Raw genomic sequence first — 24,977 nt, 5'->3', positions numbered from 1 at the left:
CTTATGTTAAACATTTTCCTTCTTTCTCTAAGGCATAATGCCACATCTTAAAATTTGTGAATAGGTAAACTGTAAGTTAACTAATGTAACTGTTTTAATAACACATTTGTAATTTTGGACTGTTATGTCTTTATATATTCAACAATTGTTGCGTCCACATGAGACAGTCTGCACAGTACAGTTTTTGGCACAAGTGCAGTTCAGTTTAAGTTGTTTAAAGTCACGAGTCACATAATTTGTTATAAGGCAATCTAGACGACCGGAATGAAGCAATGGTTGTACATAATTTGTAAGTATTTTTGACACATCTATGAAGAATAAATCAAAAGTCACATTGAAATTTGTCAGGTTATATTTATGACAAAGAACCCTGGACATCAAGTTAAGTTTTAACACTGCCTGATCAAATTTTGATTATGGGTGAAGCAAATTAGATTTATGTTCCAAACAAATCACCTGCAAAATAAAAACATCTTATTTCTACAAATATAATTTTTTTTATGCAAACAATACTACAGTGCTTGGAAACTTGATCTTTGAGATAGCTTTTAGCTTGCTTAGAGAAGTTATTTTTTCACGTTTTCTTTATTTTTGTGAACAAAAATAGTCATATAAGGCTGTGTCTGGTGAATATGGAAGCTGGGCATTATTACAGTATTGTTTTTACTCAAAAATTTAGGAACTGGCAATGAACTGTGAGCATGTGCGTTATTATGGTACAAAAGCCAGTAATTGTTCCACCACAAATCACAGAATTTTCAGACTGCTTCAAGCATATGGTGCTGAACTTACAAGTAGTGCTCCTTACCGATTGTTCAACCTTGCAGCAATAACGCAAGATGCATTAAGCTGTTCATTCATTCATTTCTGTATATGGTCAGCACTTCCAGAACACAGCAACTCTGATGGTCTTGTTATTTGCCTCAATCAGGTTGTATGTTGTGCAAGATTGTTCCAGTAGAGAGCATATAAGCAAGTGGCTGCATCTCGCATTGTTCCACCTCAAAGGAAAGGTCTGCATCAGTTGGGAGGATCCCCCCATTTTTGTATGTTGGTCTTGCAAAGGGGCACGACCACTTTGTGATCTCTGAACAGGATAGGGCAGACTGTGTCCTGGGGCTACCTCTTCTTTTGCAGGGATATCCATGGGCAGCATACTTTTCCATCTGGTGATGCGGTTAAGATTCCAGAGTTCCCACCAGTGGTGAGCCTTAGAGAAGAAGCTCTTTCTAGATTTCGATCAACAGACTGCAACTTGATGATCATGTAGTGGACGACAGGATTCATTTATCTGTTTCATTCTGTCAGCAACAGCAGATGTGGCCCTTCTGACAGCAGGGAGGGATGGGAGTAGGGGGTGGGCACAAGCTATTCCAACAACTGTGTAAAGCTTGCCAACTGGTGTCGGCAACACACACCCCGACAAGATCTGGACAATCTCACTGACTGCAGTGTTGACTAGCTTGGTGTGGCTACATGCACACTCCAGACACTCCTCTACAGCTCACACACATAAAGGAAGAGCACAGGTTCACAGGATGAGAGGACTAGTTCCCCAGGTGGTGGCTGTGAGCTTCCACAAAATATTGTTCCTTCCACTGACCTTCAGCCTGGTGTTACAGTAATGTTTCTTGAAGAACAGTGTATGGTCAAGAGTAACACTCAGGCATACAGATGGTGGACAATGTTGAAGTCCTTTCCCATGCCACGTGATATCCATTTCAAACCGAGCTCGTCTATTCGTGAAGTGAAATATACACGCATGAGTCTCATTGGGATTTGGCCTTACACGATTGACCTCAGAGTGAAGGCTAAGTATATCCAATAACAACATCAACTTATCTTCCGTGTCTTCAAATGTCTTCCCTTGGACAGCCACTGCTGTATCAGCAGCACAGCTGAAATGCCTGTAGAGTTCCATAGAGGACTGAACATTTGTGTAAATATTAAGAAGCAGAGGAGTGAGCATACTACCTTGAGGTAGGCTGTTCTTTTGTATGGGTCATCAGCCCTTCTTAACCTGTGGGAAGATCTGGAATCTTCTTCTCCGGAGGAGAGAGCCTATGAGGGATATTACTTGGCAATCACTGGCGAGCTGGTAAATTTTCTTCAGCAACTTTCTTTGGCTGCTAGTCTTACAGGCAACTGTTAAGTCAACAAACACAACTCCAGCTATCTAGCAAAGTTCGGAACCATTCTTAGTTTGTTGAGTGAGATTCAGTATCCGACTGTAGCACTATCTCCAGGTTGAAAACCAGCTAGTTGAGGAATGAACATTCCTTTGGTTATGCTGTTAATTCAGTTAGGAACATGATGTTCAGCCCTAGTGTCATCATATTATGACATGTTTCTGCAGTTTTTCCACCACTGCTGACACCTGAGCAACCTGCATTCGCTACTGTTTTGTTCAAAATTCAACAATTTTGTAACAAATTTTGTTGTGTATGAGCCAACTGATATGCCAATATCATCAGTAACTTCTCTCATTGTGATTTTGTGATCATTTGTAATCACTGCTTTCAGCTTTTTCCACAATTTCATTAGTAGATTATGTGCTTGAACATCAATGGTGCTCATCTCCTTTAATGTATTCATGAGCGTCTTCAAAATGGTTACACCAACAGGTGCTTTAGTTAGTTTATGTGTACCTTGCCTTGTTACACATCCCTAAAATTTCTCCTGTATGAAAAACTCTATGGAATACAATAGTTGAATCTATGATGCATTTTACTGCTTTTTTGTAAATTAAGTATTCTTTGAGCTTTTTCTTTCTTTCTTTCTTTCTTTTGAAGTTCAAAATGTGAGAAATGGTCCTTCAAACATAGGGGCTAGTTACCTGTGCCCTGTGATGTTAAGCAATTTTGGCCACGTGAATAACCAGAAATGTGGACCATAAATGCGAATCAGTAACATTTAAAAAATGGCAAAGCAAAGATTATATCACATGTCACTTTTGCAGAGCACTTACCTGGCAGTCTGAAGGTTAACCAACAAAATGTTAGACATCCAACAATGTGTAGGGCTTTCGGAATGGACGATCTCGACAGCCGAACCTCAGCTGCCCAGATTCCTTCTTGCCACCAAAACCTCCACCTTGGAGATAATATACATCTTCTGTAGAGTATTTGCAGTGACAGTACAAATGGAGATAAAACTGCACTCACTATGTACCCAGATTTTCTGTTGTATGCTGCAGTTGATTACTGTTTGTGCAAAGAATGATACGAAATTAACACGATGAATCAGGCAAGACCTGGGTAACCAGTGACCTTGCCCATTTGTAATTTCCTTTCCTTCATAAATGAAGTTAGCTGGTAATTTGTTTAAGCTGTTCTGTTAACTCCAAATCTAACCACAACCTCAGAAATCATGACATTCTCAGAAAAAAAAACAGCCAAGTATTAAATTATAAATTTTATTGCTCTCATTATACCACCCCAATTTAAGCTGTGGTATTAGGCTGCCTTAGAAACAGAGAAACATTCAGAAGAAACAGTTAAATATTTATGACAACCAAGATTACAAGCTCAAGTGATCTGGCTATTGAATACTGTCACCCGATGGGCTGTGACCAATGATAAAAAATTGTTAATAGTAGCACACAATGAGAGAGCCAGGTCCACTGTAACTACACTTTAGGCCAACCAAAAATCAAACTACAATTTATAACATTAAATTGCTAGCACCTAAGGTCCAATGTCTTCCTGAACTAAGGCACTTCATTACATCTATGGAGCTAGTTTTCCAATCTACATTGCAATCTATAAAATGGCCACCGCCATCTTGGCTCAGGACACTGTTGTTTGTCGCCGCATGGGACAGACCTACTCTTGAATTCGCGATGAATCAGTAGCTTCATATAAGTGTTAATTAAAATTTCAGAGTTCCACTTCATGGACTTACAGTAATTTTCAGCAACAAAGTGGCTCTGAGCACTATGGGACTTAACTTCTGAGGTCATCATCAGTCCCCTAGAACTTAGAACTACTTAAACCTAACTAACCTAAGGACATCACACACATCCATGCCCGAGGCAGGATTCGAACCTGCGACCATAGTGGTCGCGCGGTTCCAGACTGTAGCGCATAGAACCGCTCGGCCACTCCGGTCGGCTTTCAGCAACAGCACTGCGAACTTAGAATTATTCTTAGAACAGTCAGGGGGCATGTAATATTTCACAATACAGCACTGTGGGCTTGTGATATTCACTGAGAAGTTTTCACTAGTCAGAGCCAGACAGATTTCCTGAATGCCAGCACTGAACTTAGAATATTTTCGTCAGCTCACAAAAAAACTTTAATCTTCTCGTGTGAGCAAGGGTTGAGCTAGCAAATTTTTGATAATTAACATAGGAGGGCCTCTGATTCTCTGGAGCAAATGCTGAGCTTCTGCTTCTCTTCACTTAACTAGAGTTGGACTTATAATTTCTGCGAGTTAACCTGAGTGGGACTTGTAAATTTTTTGCCAATTACCCTGGTTAGGACCTTGACATCTGAATTGAAGCTGTGGACTCATTATATTTTTGATAGCTATCAAACTTAACATGGTGTGCTGTTCTTAGCGATCTGATGTAAAGCATTTTGTTCTGTAAACAATTGAATTCAGGAACTTAAACTATTTAATAACCTTTATTTATTTTTAAATACAATTCGTCTGAGATGTGAATTGTATTTAAATTTATCACCATTCACAATCCTACCAGCAATTATTTAAATTTCTGTGTTGTCAGTATGTCGATTGACTGGGTGATGATACGGGTGTGTGGCCATCCCCTAAATGTAGCTAAATAACTTTAAAAATGTGGACAATACACCTGCTGCCCCTAGCTTGCCAGGACATTATGTTACGTGCAGCACAGAGGGGCAAATATGTTGCAATGCTGCCTGACCACTGCAAATCGTGGAGCTCTGCCGAACCACCTTCTGATGACCTCATCCGTGCCCAGTGACTAACTGTGCTTCTGTTGACAGCAGATGCTCCACAGAATTTGCACAAGCGTTTATGAATATTCCCCAGAGTTTCTTTCTCTGCAGTGATATATTCAATGACAGCATGTTGCTTGTAACATACATCACATACAAACACCATTTTGAAACTCTTCTACAGCTACGCTACCTGTTAGAAGTGATGGAAACTTGGCACGCTCCCTCAGGAGACTTCGAATAATGCATACACAACATTTCACATTCATAGCATTGTTTAAGGCTGAGAAAAAAAAATGCAGTACATTACTTTCTGGGCAACCCTCATATGTTGTTAAAAAAAGTGACGTGTAATTCTGGCATCACACCTGCATGAGAATAAGTCAACAAATGCTGCCATAGAAGATAATCAGAAGTCATCCATAGCAACATTATACAATATCAGCAAAGGTGGAGCTGAGAGTACAGATAAGTTGACCATTTCATGCAATGTTGCAAGAAATGTTCACCGTTGGCTCACCATTAAATTTTTGGCAACAATCAATACGAGTAGAACCAATACACAAGTAATTTATTTTTGCAACCACAAAATTTTTTCAGAAGAAAAGGATTCCTGAAATGATTATCCAATGCATTAGCTTTGCTTCATTTAGATGGAAAAAGTCTGGACAGCTCAAGAATTCATATGGATCTTCAGCAGAGGCTAAAGCATTATAGGCCAACATGTGACGAAGAAGAAGAAGAAGAAGAAGAAGAAGAAGAAGAAGAGAAGAAGGAAGAAGAAATGAAGAAAATAGAACTGTGGTCATGAATAAAAGGTGAAATACTTGCACAATAAAGAAAAGACTGACATATATTATTGTCACAAAATGTGTCATAAGCCATTTGGTTCAATACACATTAAACTTTTTGCTCTGACTGCAGTAAAATTCCTTGTTTATTACCACAGTCCAACAGTGATGACTAATATTTCTGTTGTTGTTGTGCTCTTAATGTCACCTTTGTCTTTCTGTAAAGATATTTGCCATTAATAAGGGTTTCAATTATTGAAATTAAAAAAAGAAAGTGAAAAAGGGATGTGATCAATTTGATACACTGCACCCAATCTTGGTGGGGAGAACACCACACCTGCAGAAGGTTAAGTACAAAGATAAAACCATCACCAGTGAGACTGTTCCCATTTAGACAACAAATTAGTGAAAGACCGTACTACGCTGCCTACTTACCCAAACGTCGTGGAACCCATCCTGGAAGAATTCTCTCCTGCTCATAATCAACAAGGACCTCCTTCCCCTGGATAAGAAGACCCTTTGCTTTGCCATATGCATACACAGCATCTCTCTCGTGCTTGAACTCGATAAATGCATAACCCTTGAAAGCTCCTGTGACAATGTCATTAACAAGTCGGCAATTCCGAATCGTTCCAAACTTTGAAAATTTCTAGGAAAGAAAAAACAGAGTATTAGTTATGGGAAGAAAAACAAAGTGCAGTACTGTCCATTACATTCAAATATTAATACCTGTTCAATTGACTAATTTCAGAGCACCGAGGCCTCACAAAATAACAATGAAATTTAGTGGGGTAAGCCCATCAAGTTCCAAAAGAAAAAAATCTAACAGCTGCAGTTTGGAAAGCACGCTTTCAGTACAAAGAACCATCGGGGGAAAAAAAAGATGGTACAAGTTATGCTAACATGAACATAAATTAAATTTTTTAAAAAGCTGAAAACACACTCCCACCCTCCCCCTTTTGTTAACTTACATAATATCTTTGCCATGGTAAAAGAAAAGAAAGGTCATATTAATTAAATTAAAAGGAAAATTTGCTTAACAAAACTGTAAAATTACAAGAAAACAGAATGGGTGTCTGGAATTTACCTCCCTGTACGATGTTAAGTTGCAAGTCCTGTCAATATACATACTGAAAAGCAGAAGATAACTACACTCATCTTTCAGAACTAGTAGTTCCCTCTTCATGGACAGAGAGGGGATACAATAATCTTATGCATCATGGGTCCAATTTTGAAGTAGAAAACATGAGAGTAACATATTTCTTGCATTTTAATGATTCAGATTTGCAATTGTTTCCACAATGAACATATATCACATTAGTTTCCCAACTGACAAGTGGGACTGTGTGAACTAAGAAATATGTGACTCATAAATTTAGACAACATTGTCCTTGGAGTGCAACAATCTGGTGCTATACTTTGGTCAAATTAATACTCGATATCGCAATAACATCTGTTTATTATGACCGGTTTCGGATTATTTTAAAGCCATCTTCAGGTTTTTTTGTACCCCCTATGGCTGGTGCTGGCAGGTCCCCAGTTTTTCACATGGTACGAAGATCACACGCTGTTACAGTGCATCATCGTGGTATCACATGAAAAACTGTGGAGCTGCAAGCACCAGCCATAGGGGGGCCAAAAAATCTGAGGATGACTTCAAAATAAGCCGAAACTGGTCATAATACTGAAATGTTATTGTAATCTCGACTGTAGATTTAACCAAAATAAGTGACTATCATGATATTTATATGATTTTGTGATTATTCAAGTACCTTTGTTATATGTGAGTGCAGGCTTTCACGACAAATTTCATATATGAAGTCTCCACGGGTTGTCAGCAGAGTAGCATCGTCGTCTCGTAGCAACGTTTCAATGGAATGCGTCTCCATCATCTTCAGGCCTCAAGATGATGGAGACGCATTCCATCGAAACGTTGCTACGAGATGACGACGCTACTCGGCTGACAACCCATGGAGACTTCATATACGCCTTAATGTGTTTCAGCCTCAGCCATCCCCAGAATCATCAGATAAACAGAACAGATGAGAAGTAATATTTCTACCATTAAAACAATAATACATTTATAGAACAAAATGAAGACATAGCACATTTAAAAACCTTGATACACTGTATCTCCTCAATTTACCTGCACATTTGGACCATGACATGCTGTTTCGCGAGGCAGCCTACCTTACTACCTTATATTACAATCTGTGCATCATGTGGTGTTATATCCAACTGGACTTGTCAACCGAAACTCAAATTGCAATAAGCATTCAATGAGTATGTGCCAAGCAAGATCGTAAGAGATGGAAAAGAGCCACCGTGGTGCAACAACCGAGTTAGAAAACTGCTACAGAAGCAAAGGGAACTTCACAGCAAACATAAACACAGGCAAAGCCTTGCAGACAAACAAAAATTACATGAAGCGAAATGTAGTGTGAGGGGGCTACGAGAGAGGCATTCAACGAATTTGAAAGTAAAGTTCTATGTACTGACTTGGCAGAAAATCCTAAGAAATTTTGGTCTCACGTCAAAGCGGTAGGTGGATCAAAACAAAATATCCAGATGTGACAAAATGATAGATATCAAAATAGATGACAGAGGGATAGAAAAACAATTAAAATTGCTCAAAAGAGGAAAGGCTGCTGGACCTGATGGAATACCAGTTCGATTTTACATAGAGTGCACGAAGGAACTTGCCCCCCTTCATGCAGCGGTCTACCATAGGTCTCTACAAGAGTGTAGTGCTCCAAATGATTGGAAATGGGCACCAGTCATTCCCATTTTACAAGAACGGACGTCGAACAGATGTGCAGAACTATAGACCTATATCTCTAACGTCGATCAGTTATCGAATTTTGGAACACGTATTATGTTTGAGTATAATAACTTTTCTGGAGACTAGGAATCGGCATGGGTTTCGAAAAAGACAATCGTGTGAAACCCAGCTCGCGCTATTCGTCCACGAGACTCAGAGGGTCATAGACAAGAGGTTCCCAGGTAGATGCCATGTTTCTTGACTTTCGCAAGGCATTTGATACAGTTCCCCACAGACACGTAATGAACAAAGTAAGAGCATATGGACTATCAGACCAATTGTGTGGTTGGATTGAAGAGTTCCTAGATAACAGAATGCAGCACGTCATTCTCAATGGAGAGAAGTCTTCCAAAGTAAGAGTGATTTCAGGTGTGCCGCAGGGGAGTGTCGTAGGACCGTTGCTATTCACAATATATATAAATGACCTTGTGGATAACATTGTAAGTTCACTGAGCCTTTTTGCGGATGATGCTGTAGTATATTGAGAGGTTTTAACAATGGAAAATTGTACTGAAATGCAGGAGGCTCTGCAATGAATTGACGCATGGTGATGGGAATGGCAACTGAATCTCAATGTAGACAAGTGTAATGTGCTGTGAATACATAGAAAGAAAGATCCTTTATCATTTAGCTACAATGTAGCAGGTCAGCAACTGGAAGCAGTTAATTCCATAAATTATCTGGAAGTAGGCATTAGGAGTGATTTAAAATGGAATGACCATATAAATTAATTGTCAGTAAAGCAGATGCCAGACTGAGATTCATTGGAAGAATTCTAAGGAAACACAGTCCGAAAACAAAGGAAATAGGTTAGATTACACTTATTCGCCCACTGGTTGAATACTGCTCACCAGCGTGGGATCTGTACCAGATAGGGTTGGTAGAAGAGAGAGAGAAGATCCAACGGAGAGCAGCGCGCTTCGTTACAGGATCATTTACTAATTGCGAAAGCGTTAAGGAGCTAATAAACTCCAGTGGAAGACTGCAAGAGGGACGCTCAGCAGCTCGGTACGAGCTTTTGTTGAAGTTTCAAGAACATACCTTCATCGAGGAGTCAAGCAGCATATTGCTCCCGCATACGTATATCTCGCGAAGAGACCATGAGGATAAAATCAGAGAAATTAGAGCCGACACAGAGGCATACCGACAATCTTTCTCTCCACAAACAATACGAGACTGAAATAGAAGGGAGAACCAATAGAGGTACTCAAGGTACCCTCAGCCACACACCGTCAGGTGGCTTGCGGAGTATGGAAATAGATGTAGAAATTAACATCCACAAATTTAGCATGCAGACATTTCAAAAATTAATGAATTGGAATGGTCACACTATATTCACCAGTGATAATGGTCATCAATTTGTATGGTGGTTTCATGTCCTTTATAGACAACTGATGCTTGCACTTTGCGGCATCTTGTAAAGCAGCTGAAAAAGCTTTGTTTCGATTTTTTTCTACAAAACGCTCCTGTGGTATACAGCATCTATACAGATATTATATAATGAAATTTAACTGATGACAGTGTGGAACACCAGTGGTAGACAAGAAAATAATGAAGAAATACTTTGCATCGACTATCTCCTGCAAGATCTCTTCTGTGACAGTCTTCCCTATAGTATTTATATTTTCTTCACGAGTCCTAAATGATACATATGAGGTGTTTCTTTTACACGGGTTTCCTTATTTAGCTGTATGACCAGCTAAGAATGGATCAGATTCAGCTATCAGTTCTAAACACATCATAAAATTACCTGTCCTTAAAGAAGCAGTCTGTACTTCATCTCCGTAAAACAGCAATGCCCTAGAAGAAAGTTTTTCCGCTATAGCCAACACCCTCTGAAGTACATTTCACAAATACTTTACTACTTCTTGCAACTGAGTAATAAATTGTTTATCAACACAACATACAGTATTTCTCCTTTCTTTGAAACTTAACACACTCGTGATGTGCACAGGAATTTCTATGCCCAATTACCCTTTGATTAGTGTGTTTCCAACCACTAAGGCCACTTGTACCAAATTGGGGTTAAATCCCAAACAGTTTACATGGTGCACAGTACAGGGACCCCAGACTGGAAGAGTAAATCAAGTAATCATGTTGCACCACATCTCCGTTCAACAATTTCCTTTCAAACAAATCTTTGGAAATAAATCTTCATTTATCACGATATCTTTGTTCCGGCTTTGCAAAATCCAAGATTCTATTCTTATTAATTCCGTTTTGTACTATGTAATCTTTTGGTTCTTTTCTTCCCAAAAGAAGGGCTCGTCATCAATTGTAAACAGCCCTAGACCTAATTTGGTTCACTTGCTGTGGAATATTTCATATGTTGGTTATCAACACTAATGTTGAGCTTTTCATCCACAACTGCCGTGCACTGAGTATCATTTCTAGGTTTCAAGATGTCAGGAAAGGAAGAACTCGAAGGAAGGACTTGCAGCTACAGAATCTAGTCCTTTGTTAACGAAAATTGTGTTTACCACTGGTATTTGATCGAACACTTCCTTTTCCCTCCTCCCCTTTTGCTCAACTAATTTCCTATAACCTGTGCAACTGAGACATTTCCAACAGTACATACTCACGTTTACTTTATACCAGAACTTCACCAAATTAATAAAACAGGAGGAAATACATACAAACAATAATAAAGATACCAAGCTACATCAAAGCTTCTGTTTCCGCATCAGATGCATCCTTGCCACGAAAAAACATTGCAGAGGCAGCATTGATAGTTGCATAATGCGCACACCTCCATCCGTCTTCCTACGATTTCCCTCTCACTAATAAGAATTTCCACAACCATTACTGCTCTTCCCCTTTTTTTTCTTGCTAGAAAAATTGATGCCCTAGGCCTGGACCCATGCGTAAATACAAAGAGAAGTATGAAACGTGTCCACAACTGAAGACAATTTGTTCTACGGAAGGTGTTTAAAAGTGACAAAAAAATCAAAAAATAAATAAATATATAAATAATAAAATAAAAATTAAAAAATAAATAAAATAAAAATAAAAAATGCTTGTACTTAAAATATATCTGCCCAATAAAAATGTGTGTCCACTACCGTAGACTCCATCCACGTGTGTCATGACTGTGGTGAGTTGTGAAAATCGCTAGTTGGCATTTACCTCTACTTTAGGACAAACTAAAAGACCTACTACAGGACGCAGGCTATTCACTGGCTAATGATAATGTAGCAGATGAGGACTGGGAGGTTCTGCCACAACCCTTTCATGTATGATTTTATTTTAAATTAAATACAATTTCATGAATGATTAATTTTAACAAATAATAGTTACAAGTAATCAAACATCATTTATTGATAATTTTTAGGTGATTATATCAAATTGTATGATGTCGACTATAGTGGGAACAATGCAACAATGGAGTACTTTCATAAAGATGGCTAAATAAATTTTTGGGTGTGAACATTTTCAAAACAAACAGGGCACAAACTTTCTTTGCATTTAATACATACGTATTTTGTTTTCCTTTTGCAAATTTAATAAGGACAGAAATTTGCATTTTTGACATCTGTCAGTTTTGGCCAATGGTTCCCTGCACAATGATAATTTCATCTGGTGTTCTGGTTACTGGGCGTCATTTTACTTCAGATATGGTTACTGGGCGTCATTTTACTTTAGGCAGAGTTAGGCCTGGCCTGCTTCCTTATACACTGCTTCCATCGTGTGACCCAAATTTCTTAGTGCTCTTGCTAATGACAATTTGAAATCAAAAAGAGTCAAAGTATGTTTCTTTGCCCTGTGTACGAACCAGCAACTTACTACACACATATCACGAAAATGAAAAAATGCTCGCAAGGTACCAACCATTTGTCACGGTAGTGGCGTGCGTACCATGCCAAACCTTGGTCCATTAGATCAATGACACCCATGTGTGCACTGTAACATTGTTTTCATTCCTACTGCTGAAAATGTCATGCAGCCTTTTTTCTTCAATTGCTTCTCCAGAAGAAACCCAGATCGAGCTCCTAGGAACCTATTCCTCGGTGCTTTCCTGTGTATATTTCACATTTCTTCAGTTCCTCGAATAGAGGAACACTAGTGAACAAATTATCGAAAAACATTTTACTGTTTTTGTGTTATATGTCATCGCAGAATCTCAGGATGACACCTACAGAGGCACTTAATGCATTCAATATTTCTCTTCCACCACTGCCTCCCTGGTGAACAAATCTGTGCAAATCTCCTGAGCTACCTGCACAAATCCACACCTTTTACATTTCTTTGCTGCCTGTTGCTTCAGTGTAATTTGATCCTTAACAGGTATAATTTGCTCATCAACAGACCCAATTTTCTTCTTGGTCACCTGCTTGCACAATTGATTTCCGAAGTGAATCTAAAACTGGGAGAATCTTGTACAGCTGATCGGTGCTTGTTCACTGTTATAAGCAAAATGAAGAAGTCTCACATGGCTACTTCAAATCAACTGACTGGCGTACAATTTTAGCCTCCTGTGACATAACCTCCCGGTCCTCAGGTTCTTCACTATCATCATGCAATGAACAGTCTGAGCCTTCTGGTAGGTCTTGAAGCATGTCTTGAAGTGGAGTCAAGTGCTAACTAGCAATTCACCACAATACAACACACATGCACAGAGTCCAATGCAGTGGACATTTAAAGAAGTTCATTCTCTGCAAACGAGGATAATGGAATGTAGTCGAATTAAGTCGGGTGATGTTGAGGGTATTAGATTAGGAAATGAGACACTTAAAGTAGTAAAGGAGTTTTGCTATTTGGGGAGCAAAATAACTGATGATGGTCGAAGTAGAGAGGATATAAAATGTAGACTGGCAATGGCAAGGAAAGCGTTTCTGAAGAAGAGAAATTTGTTAACATCGAGTATAGATTTAAGTGTCAGGAAGTCATTTCTGAAAGTATTTGTATGGAGTGTAGCCATGTATGGAAGTGAAACATGGACGGTAAATAGTTTGGACAAGAAGAGAATAGAAGCTTTCGAAATGTGGTGCTACAGAAGAATGCTGAAGATTAGATGGGTAGATCACATAACTAATGAGGAGGTACTGAATAGGATTGGGGAGAAGAGGAGTTTGTGGCACAACTTGACCAGAAGAAGGGATCGGTTGGTAGGACATGTTCTGAGGCATCAAGGGATCACCAATTTAGTATTCGAGGGCAGCGTGGAGGGTAAAAATCGTAGGGGGAGACAAGAGATGAATACACTAAGCAGATTCAGAAGGATGTAGGTTGCAGTAGGTACTGGGAGATGAAGAAGCTTGCACAGGATAGAGTAGCATGGAGAGCTGCATCAAACCAGTCTCAGGACTGAAGACCACAACAACAACAACAACATTCTCTGCAATAATATGATGTTGCAAAGCACGCAAATATATTATAAAATATAGTTTTCTTACCACCTTTAAATGCGTTCTGTACAACGAGTTGCCTTCAAATGTGAACGCATGTGAAGACTTCTTCCCAGGCACCGTCTCTCTGACATGGGCCAGTTCTCAGACCAACAAAAGCCCAAGTACTAGCACCACTGGCTGCTAATTAACACAAGTGAGTAGCTAATGTTCGCCCAAAAGGACAGAGGCGTTGGAAAGAGCAATAACAGGAGCTTATTAAACAGTAAAGTTGGCATCCACTGAAGTGGATACTAAGTGTGAGAGGACTAATGAGCTTCCGACATTTCTGTAAAAGCATTTGAAATAATTATATGAAATAGAGAATAAGTAAAGAAAGGGATGGGATGGGTGGAAATTTGTGGCTACCAGCATCAAAACCAGATTTAACACTTCTCAAGAACAGCTGCCCCAACCACTTCATCAACTGGACAACAGTCCACGACCGACTCAAACTTTCAATTTGTCGCACACTGAGATGCACCATCACTCATCCATTAACCCTCTACTCGCAAATGACCGATTCCCGTTACGAGTTCGTACAACATTACTGTGTCCGCACTGAAATAAATGTCAAGGAGCCATATATATATTTAAGCAGTGTGTGTTGTCTCGGGCATATCTGACAGAGCAGACACCACTCGTGATGACATGGCTGTGCATCCATCTAAACATGATTGTGTTTGCAAATATGATCCCAATACAATACCTAATGTTCCAGACAAGTAACTCAAAATTATCACGATAAATGCACAAATGAAAGCTGAGTTAATAGGATACCTTTAGAATTTCTTCCTTATCAGTGTGAGGTGGTAACCGGGCAAGAAACAGAGTTGCGCGGGGATTACCAACTACCCGAGCATTAGCGTGGTACTCAGCCTCCATGGCACGTGCAATGCCCCGGTCGTGTGGTTCCGTGTCTGTGCCATCTATGCTGCCGACAGCCAGTGGGTTGTAGAATTTCCAAGCATATGGAGACCATCGTTCAGCTTCCTGCAACAGTAAGGAGAAAAACTTGAGGCTAAATTTTGATATCTCTTCATTTTTCACACCACAACAAAACTGAATTAAAATCACAGACAGTATACCACTACGAATTTCAGACTTTATTACGGTTGGTAGTTGTGATGGTTTATCATGTGAAATTACTCTAAATGTCTTATCTGAAAACTACCTTGGGCAGTTAATCAGAGAACCGAATCATGAGGGTACCAACTTTGATCTCTTTGCTACAAAAAGGTCCAAATTTTTTAACCAACATAGAGATGAGAATCTGTGATTGTAAGGTCATTATAACAGTATTGACCATGGTTGTCAATAGAAATGTAAAGATGGAGGAAGATACGATGGTTTGCAGAGTATGTCATATTTTAGCAGATACGCCATAGTTGTTTTCACTTCATATCAATGGGTCTCAGACATCAAGGAAGCCATCGAAATCAGAATTTGTGTTAAAAAGTTTTTTTAAATTCACATAAGGTCTGTGCATGTTCATGGGTTTGATAGATAAGACTACAGAGGGGTATGCAACTTATTATACAATGTGATGACAACAATGACACTGTCAGCATTACATCACTGTTGGCACTGCTGTAATTTCTGTTTGAAGGAAGTATTTAGCTCTGTCAATTTCTACCATCTCTGTGACAGTCAGTAGTTCTCATAGTGAATACAATAGTGGAAATTATCAAATGCCTGGAGTTTTTCTGACACGAAAAGTTCAGCTAGAATATTTCATACAACAAAATCATCACAATCCTGTTACCCATTGTATCTTAACAGCTAATTATAAGCAAGGAGCAAGTACCAGGATGCTTTGAAGTGACATTCATAGAGTTCCAGAGTCTTCAGTAAAAATAAAACATAGGTTACTGATATGGATTTGCCAGTTCTACTGCATGCTTTTAATTAAGGATATCAGCATATCACACTGACGATTACGATTTGATAAACACACACACACACACACACACACACACACACACACACACACACACACACACACACACACACACACACACACCAATTATACAAAGTGGTGAAAATTATGAAGAAATCTCAGAAAATCCCAATTACATCAACCTAATTGAAGACATAAAAAAGGTAAAATTAGTTGAAAGCAAAAATATACATACGCAGAAAACATTAACCTATGTTATTGAAGACCATCACTTGTAATGACATCCTCAATGCCAACCAGCATCTCCCACTTTTCTAGCATGACATAGACATACTGAAAGCTTTGGATCAAGGCAATCACATAGATGCAGTATTTCTCGATTTCTGAAAAGCAACTGACTCAGTACTACACCTACACTTATTTTTAAAAAGACAATCATATGGGATATCAAGTGACTTTTTGGTAGGAAGGACGTAACATGTTACCTAGGATGGAGAGTAGTCGGATGTAGAAGTAACATCGGGCGTGCCACAGAGGAATGTGTTTGGACCCTTGCTGTTCATGTTGTATATTAATGACCTTGCAGACAATATTAATAGTACAATCAGGCTTTTTGTAGATGATACAGTTATCTATAATAAGTATTATACGAATAAAGCTGCATACATAGTCAGCTGAATCTCAATGAAATTTTAAAGTGGTGCAGAGACTGGCATCTTGCTTTAAATGTTCGGAAATGTAAAACTGTGCAATTCACAAAACAAAAACAAAAAAACATAGTATCCTAAGACTATAATATCAATAAACTGCTGTTGGAACCGGCCAACTAATACAAATATCTGGTTGTAACAATTTGTAGGGATATGAAATGGAATGGAATGACCACACAGGTTCAGTCGTGTTATAGCAAGTGGTAGACTTCAGTTTACTACTAGAATACTAAGAAATGCAATCACTCTACAAGGGAGATTGCTTACAAAAATCACTTGTGTGGTCGATTCTAGAATATTGCTCAAATGTGTGGGTCCTGTACCAGATAGGACTAACAGGGGATGTTGAATATATACAGAGAAGGGCAGCACGAATGGTCACGTTTGTTTAACCTGTGGGAGAGTGTCGCAGAGAAACTGAAGGAACTGAACTGGAAGGCTCTTGAAGATAGACATAAACTATCCCGAGAAAGTCTATTAACAAAGTTTCAAGAACCGGTTTAAATGATTACTCTACGAGTATACCTCAACCCCCTATGTACTGCTCACATAGGGACCATGAAGATAAGATTAGAATAATTACTGCCTGCTCAAAGGCATTCAATCATTCGTCCAGCACTCCACGTGTGAATGGAATAGGAAGAAAACCAAATAACTAGTACAATGGGATGTACTCTCTGCCTTGCGCCTCTCGGAGGTTTGCAGAGTATACATGTAGATGTATATGTAAGCAATTCCCTCTTCTGCCATACAACAGCAGCATTTTTATTTTTCTAAGGAGTTCATTCTTAACATGTTTTAAACCACAAGATAATGCAATTTATAGAAATAGCTTTTGTGTCCTTCATATAGTCACTGATCATGTGTAAATACCTCACTAGAATAACAGGTTTAACAATAGCAAACTTTTTTTTTGAAAATAATGAAAATGCTCAAATGATGAGATATAAAACAAACTGTTTCACAAATATGTTATGCTAATGGAAAATGGAGTGTGAAAACAACAGGTTAAATCAAGGATAGATAAGGATGCTACCTGCTGATGAATTATCAGTGACACATAAGAACATTTAAAGTATCAAAAATGGAGCTACAGATGGAATAAAATAACTCAAATTTATAAATAATGGAAGAAGATGAGAGAACAACTCACCTTATAGCTGAGGCACTGAGTGATCTGTAAGCACACAAACAAGAAAATGTCGAAGCTTTTCGATGAAATTATTCTTCAGTGCTAACTAGTATCCACATGTCCTGGCCAACTACGTTGTACGGGCACTGCAGAAAGTTGAACTAAACCCGCCAGTGCAATGTATCCACGAATGTGCACACTTATATTTATTCTTCATTGGTTAAAGCAAGAAAATCAAACAGAAATATGAAGGACACTTGGAACTATATTCAATACGAACAAGTTAATACGAGATTGTATATTCCAACTGCAGCAAAATGTGGCACTTCAGACACAGGCAAGAAAACATGAATTTCTCCTTATCATCAAGACAAGAATAAAAATGAAACTACTTCATCCATCACGTGGACTGATATGTCGCCTGACCAGTCATGGCCCATATGTTTTGTATCTTTACAAAATCAAGACAAATGAATGATAGTTGCACCTGTGGCATTTTGGGCATTCCAAAGAACAGGTCGTGGGACTGCTTGGTCTACCAAGATGCAGCAAATAATCGTGGTCAGGTATTGGGTACAATGGATCCCAAACAAGCACTCAGGAATGAGTCATTGTGGCTCATCTCAGATGATACTACAGCTGTAGAATCAAGAATGGCTGAGAAAGTCCTTCATGAGGCATTCAGCCACAAGTCAGCTTGCTCCCATATTGGTAAGACAACATTCTGCATTGGTGGAGAGTAGGCAACTGAGGTCAGCGACCAATGAATGAAACAGTCTTCAAGACTTTCAGATAGGCTGTTGCAAATGCATGTTGATTTTACAATGTTACAGTGAATCATGGAATCTATTGTCATAGTGGAAATGCTGGTTATGTTCTGCCATATACCCATGGAATTCAGCAGACTATAACTGTCGATTGGGATAGTTTGAAGGTAGCTCCAGTAGTGGGAACAACCATCTACAATTTAGATGTACCCTAAAGGAATGAAAAAAACAGATGTTTACTGATTTTACTCATAGAATGTGTAGTATCAACAGTAGTATTAGTAGTTGGGTAATCTCTCTCTTTTTTTGTGCAAGTACCAGGTATGGGAAGTAAGTTCATATGTAACTGCGCACTAAGACCATCGCCCAATGAGAGTAGCAGATTTTCGGAAGAGGCTATATGTGCCAGGTTTCCCACAGACACAGTTCTGCTGTGATTATGGATAACACGTGCATCACAGTGTGGGAATGAAATGGCACGTGGCAACTGTGCATGTACCTCAGAATATGCGAGATAATACGATTCCTATGCACACAATACCTAAATTGCACACAGACCCAAAATGAGATTCTTGAGGTATATGGACCAAATGCAGTGTCGTATCCAGCCACAGAGAAATAGTGTCAACAATTTGACCAAGACTGCACCAGACGTGGGTAGTAACCCGTAACTTACTTTTTGAAGTCCCCCCATATAAATAATCATTACCTACACTTTTAATTATAAACAACAATTAGGATTCAAGATCAAAGGCTGTTACTATGCAGAATAAACAAACACGTAAATGCACTGCAAGTGGCTCCAAAGAAGGACACCATCTGTAAGCTTAGCAATGTTTTCAGCCTTATTTGTGTGTCTCATCTATGCAGTGATTGGTTGGTTTAAAAGAGGGGGGGGGGGGGGGGGGGAGAGACCAAACTGCGAAGTCATTGGTCCCTTGTTCCCGGTAAAATAATTACACAAGGGAAAGGAGACGCATAGCACAATAACAGGAGAAAGGAAGAACCAGAAGAATGGCAGAAGGACAACCAACACTACTATGAACAAAACAGGAAAAGAAAACCACAGAGAAAAGCCAGAAACAGGTAGAAGGGGTAAAAACAAGAGAGCAGATGACCGTGGCTGGCCGACCATGAGAATAAAAAGGAAAAGCCAGCCACTCTGCGACACATTAAAACATCCACCCAAAAGCATTAAAGTGCATAACACAAAGGGACAAAGGACATATGCTAAAACTTACATAGAATGATAAAACCCACTGTCATGTATAAAATGTGAAACTAAATTAGCCGATGAGGCACTGTCAGCTAAAATTAATGGCAATGAGTCCAGTAACTGAAGAATCTGTAGCAGGGCAGCCAAAGAAGAACAGCTCACCAAGATATGGGCCACTGCCAGCCGGGCACCGACACTGAGGTGGGCCATCACGGCGCAGGAGGGAGCCGTGTGTCATCCAAGTGTGGTCAATGCGGAGCTGGCAGAGAACCACAGAGTCCTTGTGAGAGGCCCGCATGGAGGACTGCCACACATTCGTAAGCTCCTTAATGGCACACAGTTCGTTGTGTGTGATGAGGTTATGACATTTCATCGCCCAAAGCCGCAAAACCTGGCAGCATAGTACTGAATGCAGCTCAGTTGCAGAGAAGGCAATCTCCATAAGCGGTTTCCACATAGCCTGTTTGGCCAGCCTGTCGGCAAGTTCATCGCCTGGGATTCCAACGTGACCTGGGGTCCATACAAGCACCACTGAATGAATGGACCGTTCCAGGGCATAGATGGACTCCTGGATGGTAGCTACCAAAGGATGACGAGGGTAGCACTGGTCAATAGCTTATAGGCTGCACAGGGAGTCAGTACACAGAAGAAACGACTCCCCAGGGCATGAACGGATGTGCTTATGAACATGAGATATAGCCATCAGCTTGACAGCGAAAACACTGCAGCGATCAGGCAAGGAATGCTGTTCAATTTGTCCTCCGTGGACATATGCGAAGCCAATGTGAGCATCAGTCATCAAGCCATCCGTATAAACCACTTTGTGGCCTCGGTACATGTCAAGAATCTAGACGAAGTGGCAGCGGAGAGCCGCGGGGTTAACTGAGTCTTTAGGGCCATGTGTAAGGTCCAGGCGAAGCCGTGGCCTAAATATACACCATGGAGGTCTACACGAATGGACCTCAAGTATAGGTGTTAAAGGCAAGAACTCCAGTTCGGAAACAAGGGATCGCACATGAACTGAAATTGGAAGCCCTGACCTGGGCTGCCGATACGGGAGATGAGCCGCTGTGGGTGAGAAAATGAGACGGGAATTTGGACGCGCAGGAGAACTACTAACATGTGCAATGTAACTGGCCAGCAGTTGTGCACACCTAACCTGCAATGGAGGGACTCTGGCCTCTACGAGGACACTGGTCACCGGACTCGTCCTACAAGCTCCTGTCACCAGGTGAATGCCACAGTGGTACACTGGGTCGAGTAAACGCAACACTGAGTGCGCCGCTGAGCCATAAATGAGACTCCCATGGTCGAGGAGGGATTGAACAAGGGCTCTATAGAGCTGTAGCAGCATAGAGCTATCTGCACCCCAGTTGGTGTTGCTCAGGTGACGGGGGGCATTTAGGTGCTGCCAGCACTCCCACTTAAGCTGACGAAGGTGAGGAAGCGTAGTCAATCGGGCGTTGAAAACCAGTCCTAAGAATCGATATGTCTCCACTACAGTGAGTGGATCATCATTAAGGTAAAGTTCCGGTTCTGGATGAACGGTACAACGCCGACAGAAGTGCATAACACATGACTCTGCGACCGAAAACTGGAAACCGTGAGCTAGAGCCAATGACTGCGCCTTGTGGATGGCTCCCTGTACGCACTGCTCAGCAACACCAGTACTGGTGGAGCAGTATGAAATGCAGAAGTCGTCTGCATACAGAGAAGGTGAGATGGACAGCCCAACAGCTGTTGCATACTAAAAGCTTGTTACCAACAGATAAGTAAGATTCTCAGCTTCACATGTGGTAGCTCACTGCAACAGGGCATTTTTCCAGATAGACTAAAATACATCATTGTTAAACCATTGCATAAAAAAGGAGATAGGTCTTATGCTAACAACTACCACCCAATCTCACTTCTGACAGCTATATCCAAAATTCTTGAAAAAGTAATGTATTCAAGAGTAACTTCACGTATTTGTAAAAATGAAGTATTAACAAAAGTCAATTTGGTTTTCAGAAAGGCTTTTCCACAGAAAATGGTATATATGCTTTCTCTGATCAAATATTAAATCCTCTGAATAACCGAACATCACCCATTGGGATATTTTGTGATCTCTCAAAGGCTTGTGACTATGTGAATCATGAAATTCTTCTAGATAAGTTTAAGTATTGTGGTATGAGTGGGATGGTGCGAAAATGGTTTAATTCATATTTACCTGGAATAATGAAGAAGATTGAAATTAACAGTACAGGTAGTCTGCAAAAATCGGCAGAACCCTATACTGGAAAGGTATCAAGTGTGGTGTCCCACAGGGTTCAGTCTTGGGTCCCCTATTGTTCTTAATATATATAAATGACTTGCCACTCCTTATTCATGAAGATGCAAAGCTATTTCTTTTTTCTGATGATATAAGTTTAGTAATCACACCCAACACGCACGACTTAGTTGAGGAAATTGTAAATAATTTCTTTCAGAAAATTCTTAAGTGGTTCTCTGCAAATGGACTCTCACTAAATTTGGAGAAAACATGGTATATACAAATGACATAACACCATTGACAAATAGAGACTTTGAACAGTAGTCTGTTGCTAAGGCAGAATATTCAAAATTTCTGGGTGTGGGCACTGATGAGAAACTAAACTGGAAGAAATACATTGATGATCAGCTGAAACAGTTATGTTTAGCTGATTATGGATCAGGGTTACTGCAAAATTTGGTGATAAGCATATCATTAAATTAGCTTACTATGCCTATTTTCATTCACTGCTTTTTTATGGCATATTTTGGGGTAATTCATCATTAAGAGAAAAAGTGTTGAGAGTAATAGCTGGAGCCCATTCAAGATTACCTTGGGAGCTCAGGATATTGACAGTACCTTCGCAATACATATTCACACTTATGAAATTTGTTGTTAATAGCCCATTCCAATTAAAAAATAATAGGGAAGCACATAGCTACAATACTAAAAGAAAGAATGATCTTCACAGTTTTGGGTTAAATCTAACTTTGGCACAGAATGGGGTAGTTATGCTGCCACAAAAATCTTTGGACATTTGCCAAATAGAAACTGACAGATAGGCAACCAATATTTAAAAACAAATTAAAAGAATTTCTGAATGACAAATCCTTCTAGATGAATTTTTGGATATGAAGTAGTAGGTGTGTGTGTGTGTGTGTGTGTGTGTGTGTGTGTGTGTGTGTGTGTGTGTGTGTGTGTCATTTGCTGTACAGCTACTGCACCAAAGTGCGGCACGTGGATGGTCCTGAGCTAACATTTTCCAGTCTCATTTATCTGCCTCTCTTTCCATATGCTGAACTCCTACACACCCTGTTTTCTCAGAACTCTGTAACATGATTGTTTATCTCTCACCTAAGCTCTTTTGATAAACTTCATAAAAATACATATGAGTTTGTAGTTACTGGCACAAGTTCCTGACTTCCTACACTGCAAGTTTTATGAGATACAATCTAACGATATTAAGCTTGTGTGTGTTTGTGTGTGTGTGTGTGTGTGTGTGTGTGTGTGTGTGTAAATTACAAAGATTGCTGTGAACTTTAGAATAACATTATTCATTCAGAAAATGGTAAAAAAATGTTTTCTGTTCTTAAGTTGTCAGGCTTTTCCGTGATTGATTAAATATCAGGCTATGAATTTTTGGGGTGATCAGCATAACTCTCCACGCTCAAGCCCATGATATATTATGTAACCCCATCTGAAATCCAATCTGCCTATTGGAAACATGGCAAGTAATTTATGGACAACGTGGGTGCACTGCACAGTGGAAGAGTACAGGCTACTGATTGATTTAATGCCAGATTATATAAAATTGTAACAGTATGATTCTTTAAGGGCATATGTGTTTCAATAATCTAACACATTTTAAACTTCTGATATCCTTAAATTTTGGACCTACTGTACACATGTAAAATGTGGGTAACCTGTGTACATGTAATTAATGTATTACTTACATTTTCCTCGAAACTACAAATACATACACCCAAATCATTACAGACAATGAGGGAAGTAACAAGCTATTAACATGGGCACTGCCGTTGAAATCTCAGAAGTGTATTTCCTCCAATGAAGATTAGCTGGTTAAAGAGATTATTTCACCAGACAGACATACAAAAACATAGGCCTAATAAATTACCGTGTCACCTCTCCTTATTAAGCTACTCAGATCTTTGAAACATTTTTACATTCATGATGATTACGATTATATAATAAATAAATCTAATGACAAACAACCAGATGTTGGCTCACCGCTAGTTTAGACTTGTCTCTCGAAATCACTCTTTTGTGTCCTTCTGCAGGCCGTGAACATTCGCCTACAGCCCTAAAACATGGTTGAAGGGCATGGGGTTCTTACGTGAAGACATGTCAATGTCCAGAAACAATTTAAGTAAACAAATTAAACTCTTACTCTCTTTTCCGGTATTCTCTGCTGTATTTTTCACTTGAGATCTCTCTTTCACGCTTTCCTTTCCGAATGTGTACGCTACTCTCCATCCTAAATTACTTCACAGTAGCAAAAATATTTAGTCACATCTAAACACATTTTACGCTATACAACACATTACACTTTTGCCGCAATATTTTGCTTTTTTGGAAATACATGTGCAGGCCCATATCGATATTTTGCGAACTAATCGATTATGGCTACCGAATCGAAACACCAGCATTTTAATTTTCAAAATATGCATACAATTCTCTGGCACGTAGCTCTGTTTTAAAAAATTGGTTATTATTTTATTACGTTTAAACTGCCCTAGAAATTCGAGCTGCTGTGACATCTTTCCACAAACCAACGTCTCGTTCTGCTAATCATCTCGTTCACCCAAGATGAATTAACAAATCACTCAATATTAATTTGTTTATTTCCTCAGGAAGCTATGATGCACCTTCAGTGCTTTAAGATCACTACCCCTTTCTTTGATCAAATCTACAGCGAGGCCCTAGATTTGATCAAATATTGGACGACATTTGACAAAGTTCCTATTACACCATCAAATATTTTTTACAAAGAAATTTGATAGTGTAATACCGGCCTTATGTAATGGTGGTTTTGTCACGATGTATGTTTGCTACTACATCGGTCCTTATGTCATTTTGCCTGGCTATAAGATTTTGGTAGAGGGGTGCAACCCCCATGTCCGGCCAGAGAGGAGTTTGAGGAGTCGGAGGTGGTTGTGTAATCGGCAAGCGTAGTTACTCTGGAAACAGGGCAGGTGGCGCTCGTGCCGAGAAAGACAGACCCCTCTACCATCCTGCACACCTACAAATCCTTAATCCGTTCCATCCTCTTATGCCAGTCTGCTCAATATAAAAAAAAAAAAAAA

The 24,977-nt window shown here is 39.6% G+C and overlaps 1 protein-coding gene across 4 annotated transcripts in view; it reads right to left on the bottom strand.

Annotated features, from left to right (window-relative positions):
• The window catches only part of LOC126209776 (U11/U12 small nuclear ribonucleoprotein 35 kDa protein-like), a 99,788-nt gene extending 75,523 nt beyond the window's left edge, over window positions 1-24,265 (bottom strand). For all 4 annotated transcript variants that reach the window (XM_049938907.1, XM_049938906.1, XM_049938905.1 and 1 more), the window contains exons 1-5: window positions 24,062-24,265; window positions 23,902-23,974; window positions 14,699-14,911; window positions 6,149-6,362; window positions 2,969-3,093 (exon numbers count right to left, since the gene is read on the bottom strand). In XM_049938907.1, the coding sequence (XP_049794864.1) occupies window positions 2,999-3,093; window positions 6,149-6,362; window positions 14,699-14,911; window positions 23,902-23,974; window positions 24,062-24,147 (681 nt within the window). In that variant the 5' untranslated portion in view covers window positions 24,148-24,265 and the 3' untranslated portion in view covers window positions 2,969-2,998. The remainder of the gene's footprint in view (window positions 1-2,968; window positions 3,094-6,148; window positions 6,363-14,698; window positions 14,912-23,901; window positions 23,975-24,061) is intronic.
• Window positions 24,266-24,977: the final 712 nt, after the last annotated feature.

Source organism: Schistocerca nitens, chromosome 10 (assembly GCF_023898315.1).
Source record: "Schistocerca nitens isolate TAMUIC-IGC-003100 chromosome 10, iqSchNite1.1, whole genome shotgun sequence".
Lineage (NCBI taxonomy): Eukaryota > Metazoa > Arthropoda > Insecta > Orthoptera > Acrididae > Schistocerca > Schistocerca nitens.
Note: the sequence above shows the minus strand (reverse complement) of the source record. Positions and strands in the feature narration are given on the sequence as shown.